This window comes from Phalaenopsis equestris, unplaced genomic scaffold (assembly GCF_001263595.1).
Source record: "Phalaenopsis equestris unplaced genomic scaffold, ASM126359v1 Scaffold232498, whole genome shotgun sequence".
NCBI classification, from domain to species: domain Eukaryota; kingdom Viridiplantae; phylum Streptophyta; class Magnoliopsida; order Asparagales; family Orchidaceae; genus Phalaenopsis; species Phalaenopsis equestris.
The window spans coordinates 6,296-11,638 of NW_018250463.1; the positions used below are offsets into that span (position 1 = coordinate 6,296).

A 5,343-nucleotide genomic window follows, 5' to 3' on the forward strand; every position below is an offset into this window, starting at 1 on the left:
TGATTTGACATCATAACTTGACACACTAGAAAACTCAAACTCGTCACGGCAAGGAGCTTGGAGCTAGTATGGTGGGCAGCATCGTCATCTTCAACAGCAAAATTTGTCTTCTCCGGCTAAACCAATCTTCCTTCCTTATATATAAGCAACAAAGTTATAGGACTTCGAGGTTGCTTGCTTATGTAACGTAAATCCTCACCTTATCCTTAGGCCTTCGTATAGCCCTGCTATACAATATAAGTTTTAACTCGTCTTAGGATTCCAAGGTTGTCGTTTGTCACGACCTAAATCCTCATATCATCCAGGCTATTTGTGTGATATTTTCACTTGAATGTAAGCCCTAACTAATAAAATTGGCAGGATGAAATGCCTAAATATTTCTCCTCAGAAATGAAGCCAAACATTAGGATAGCTTGGGAAGTCACTAAGGTTCTTCTCTAGATCCATGACATCCCCTAGTTCTTCCTCTTTTAGATTCTACAAGAAAATGTTCCAAATTTGAACCAATCCCCTTTCACTTTTTTTATTGTATCGAGCCTCATCCTCAAGCCTTGTGTTTATCCTTCGGGATAGATACTAGATTTGAGGTACAACGCTCTTTCATTTAAACTATGAAAAATATGGGGTCATATTGATTTCATATTTTTCTAAAACTAAATATATATGTAAATTAAAACGTCTTTCCGAAGCGAGCGACGAGATTTCGATTCCGGTGACTGACAGCTTCTTACCGGCAACTCCTCCAACCAAAAATAGCGCCGACAGTAACAGCCACGACTGCGAAATGTTTGTATGCAAGTATATGGAAACCATAATACAGTCTGAGAAAGTCGAATGGAAAGCTCACTCGAACTGGCAAGATCAAATGTTACAATTTAGAGCACATTTTGCCTATGCCATTTGCACGTGAGCTCGCCAGAAATCATAAATACATGTCATTGAAAATTATTTTTTTTGTAATAGGGTGTAGGGAGTGTTTTATTGCAGCTGAAGCTATATTTTACTTTTGTACATATCAATTAGTTATTTTTTTTATTTTTGTAATAATTGTTTTGATGTATTGAGATCTATATTATTGGTTATTGTCTTATTTTTTTTTACTTTTTTATCTTTGTGTATTCTCATTAGTTATTAGAATATTTTTATTATTTACATACGCAGGGTGATCTACCCCATATTAGAAGCCTATATTAGATAAGAATGCATTTAATTTGAGGTTATTAACAGCTAAAACTTGTATTAGTAGCTTTAATATTTAAATAACACAGTGGAAATAAGATATAACACAATTAAAAGGTAGAATAACAAAATGGAAAGGAAAAATAACACATCAGGTGACGATAATAACGCGTAGGGAATATTCTCCCTACGTTACGCGCATATGTTAACATAAATAACGCATTGATTAGAAGAAATAACGCATTGACTTCGAGAAATAACGCAATCACAATGTAAAGTAACTCTGGGGGAATATTTGCTCCATGTTACACACGTTTAAATTGGCCGTGGAAGACATTAATAACACTCTCCAGGACGGAATAACACAGTGCAGAGGGAAATTAACACAACGCGGAGGGAAATTAACTCGAGGAGAATACTCTTACCATGTTATGATTGTTTTAATCGTCCGTAGAAGACAAAAATAACGCGCGTCTGGCAAAATAACGCAGCGATGAAGGGGAAGTAACACATGAGGAACCGAAATAACGTGGTAGGAATATTCCCACCACGTTACGGTCAAGTTAGTCAGGGCGAGGAATGGGTTTTCGTGCTATTTTTTAATATTTCTCGTGTTACAAAGGTGTTATGAATGTGTTATTTGACTGTTATTCGGGTGTATTTGACAAATAAATGTGTTATTTGATAATTGTATACATATATTGGTGTTATTCATGCGTTATTGGGTAGCTCTTCAGATATATTTGCAAAAATATTGTTGTTATAGCATGAACAACACAACAAACAAAAAATTAGAAGAATTTAACGCTAACAGAATCATTAAATTGTTTATTCAGGTGGAAATTATCATCATGCAAATATTGTACGCATGTCAACAAACAAAATAAATAATTACAATGATTTATAATACATTAAAGCTCAGTTATCAAATCAGTCAAGAACCCACTAAAGGTTTAAGTTAATAATTGCGATGGATAATAATCCTGTCATGTTGTAAGGAGAACAAAGTATTAGAATAACCGATGGAAGAAATGCCTGAAATAGAAGATACGTCGGATTTTCAATGATTTACTGGCTGAGACAGTCGGGCAAAATTGGTTATTCTGAATTATCCATGTAAATTAAAACGTCTTTCCGAAGTTACATGGATAATTAAAACGTCTTTCCGAAGTTACATGGATATTAAAATATTATAAATAATATCTTAATATTTATAAGATATTAAGATTTATATATCTTATAAATCTTAAATTCATACAGATATATAAGATTCAGATATATCTGTATATATATCTGAATCAGACACAAAAGCAAAGATAAATCTGTATGAATTTGTTATATATATATACAGATTCAGATATATATAACGTTAATATATCTGGATCTTTTCCTGTACACATAACTTATGGTTAGAGTAAACAAATACAAAAATAAAGTTGGAGCAGTTCTAATAATGTACAGGTATATACTTTTGGATCTCTGATTCTTCTCCCAATAACCTTTTGTCCTAAAATTCGAAAAGCCTTTTCGCTTCATCTTTGCTGGGTCAGCCACAGTGTGATCAAATTTTTATGGTTTTTTCATCTTTGTTTTTCTATTAACGTTAGGTGTTTCCCCAGATTTTGTTTCGTCAAAATCAACTGATAGCTTTTTAAATGTTTCCCAAAGCAGTTGCTCGTTAAGTTCGTCACCTTCTGTCTTATTTATTAGTTGATATGCAAACTTCTGAGATTGAGGACGAAATAAGATGCCACTAGAGAAAGCAGACGTCATTTGAAACTCCCTGAGATGTTTGTATTCAAACCTATTATAGATGTCCCTTTTAGCATGAACAGACCATCGTATTAACAAATACTTCTCATGAATCATATTTATTTTAAGCACATTAAGAAGATGTAGTGCGTGCGAACACATCAGCCCCTTCATTTCAAACATCTTGCAACTGCAGGTTACATCAAAATTAACACTGTCAAAATTCACTATCCATTTCTTCGATGTGCCATTATTATCCAAATTACGTATATAATACTTTGACCCACTTTCTGTGGAGAATTCAAGCGTAAGTCCACACAACCCATTGAGTAGCTCTTGCTACATTGAGTAAAGCTTCCTTGTTTAAAATTAGGAAGCTTGCCTCAAAACAGGATTGACTTTAACAATTGGCGTAATGACATATTTACTACATTTGAAATCTTCATCATTTTCATTCATGTGCCATGATTTCATTATCTTTTCAATGCCGATAAAATCATAAAACAATCTGTCAAAGAGCTTGTGGGCTTAGAAACACCATGGTATACATTATTGGTGGAGTCACTTCTTTGAGTTGATAGGATTCTCATTCTAAATATTTCTTTATTAAAGGCAGTGGACCATTTGTGTCTGATTTTATACATGTCATGCAACCACACATTACTGTGTAGGTCACCAACTTCAATCATTAATGTCCAGGTATCTTCAAACTCCCCCTCCGAATCACATTCACTCATGCATTTATAAAATAATTCGGTGACGCTCTTGATAGCAACTCCACAATGCACTTTTGAAGTAATTTTTTTTGTATATATTCCATTGGCATAATCTGTGCCGTATTTGTGAGAGACACTCTTCAATGGCCCTTGCGATAACTTGGTCCTGATCGGTAAAAATACTTATTGGATGCTTGTCACTAATTACTCTTATGAAAGCTTTGAATAACCATTTAAATGAATCAATAGTCTCCTCTGACAAGAAGCCCCCAAACATAACATTTTGTCAGTGGTGGTTAACTCCCACAAAAGGAGCGCAACATAAGTTATACTTATTTAATCTATAGCTTGTATAAAAAATTATAACATCACCAAAACAGTCGTAACTTGTTAATCTACCATACTCATCGGTTTGGAAATCTCATGCAAACTTGCTATAGTTGCCTTGTCTTTCAATGAACAATTGTATTAGAGAGTTGGCATCTCCTTATTCAATTTTTTCTCTTCTTTCTCTTTGAATGAAATTGAATGCATCCTTCTTCGTGCATTCTAAATTCTCTGCTCCACCAACCTCAAGAGCAATGAAGTTATATGCATCTGTTGCTCCAATCCCTGCTCCTGTCATCAATCTTAGTACACCTGCATTTAGGTCACTTATCCGTCTACTGGAACGAAGAATATGCTTATCATCATATTCAACCAAAGGATGGTTGAGACTTTCAATGAATTTATGTACTGTCCAGTTGCCTTCTAGATAAACTACATAGCGAACCATGACTTGACAACCAGTCCTTATGTCTGTCTTTTTGTATTTTTCTGTATTCATAAGGTTGGACTCCTTCTTATGACCAACTTTTGCGCAAAGGAAATCTTTGGACTTCCTTTTCTTATAATTCGGCCAATAACTGTTGTGGTCCTTTCGAACACTAAATCCTACATGATGTGCATAAGCACAATAGGCTTCATAAGTTTCTTGCTCATAGTGGACGATGATGCTAAAAAACTTCTCAGCAATTAGATCATTACAAATAGTTCTTTGCTCACATGACTGCACATTTATAAAGACCTCATCAAGACCTTTATCAAAACCTGAATAACAACACATTTATAAAGCAAAAATAACACAATATCACTACCACAAACGTTGGAAATACCATAATAGCACCAACATAACACCACAAATAGCAACCATATTAACAATATCATATGTTGTGCTGTAACAAAACCATCAAAAAACACGTAGAATGATACAGTAAAACCTACCATAATGAACAAACCTAACACCTAATATAAAAAAACAGAGTAACCTCTTGGAAGTTCAAAGAAAATGCATGCTGGAGAAAATGCATGTTGCGTTGTATCCATCATTTCGTCGTTCGACAAGGACTCCATGGAAGGCGTAAACCTAAATCAATGGAACAGTAGGTGCTCAGCTGCGCGCGGGAAAGAAAAATAGCCAGGCAATACGCGAAAAAACTTTTTACAAATTGAGTTTGGGTCAGGCCGGCCAGCTGAGTGAGCGTCATTTTTTTAGAAAAATATTATCTCAGGAGTACTGATGCATGAATACTCAATGAGAAAGTACCACGTGACATTTTAGTGGGAAAGTGCCTAATATATATATATATATTTTTTGAGTTTGTCAGGTGTCCGAATGTCCGAATGGAGTCCTGATGGAATAATTAGCCTTCCTGCC

At 34.7% G+C, this 5,343-nt stretch overlaps 1 protein-coding gene across 1 annotated transcript; it reads right to left on the reverse strand.

Annotated features, from left to right (window-relative positions):
- Window positions 1-4,134: 4,134 nt before the first annotated feature.
- LOC110038324 lies at window positions 4,135-4,861 on the reverse strand (the record flags this gene model as incomplete). Its single annotated transcript, XM_020743128.1, has 2 exons — window positions 4,135-4,736; window positions 4,791-4,861. Coding segments are annotated over 2 exons (673 nt in total), but the record flags the coding sequence as incomplete, so codon positions are not given.
- Between the last annotated feature and the right edge of the window lie 482 nt (window positions 4,862-5,343).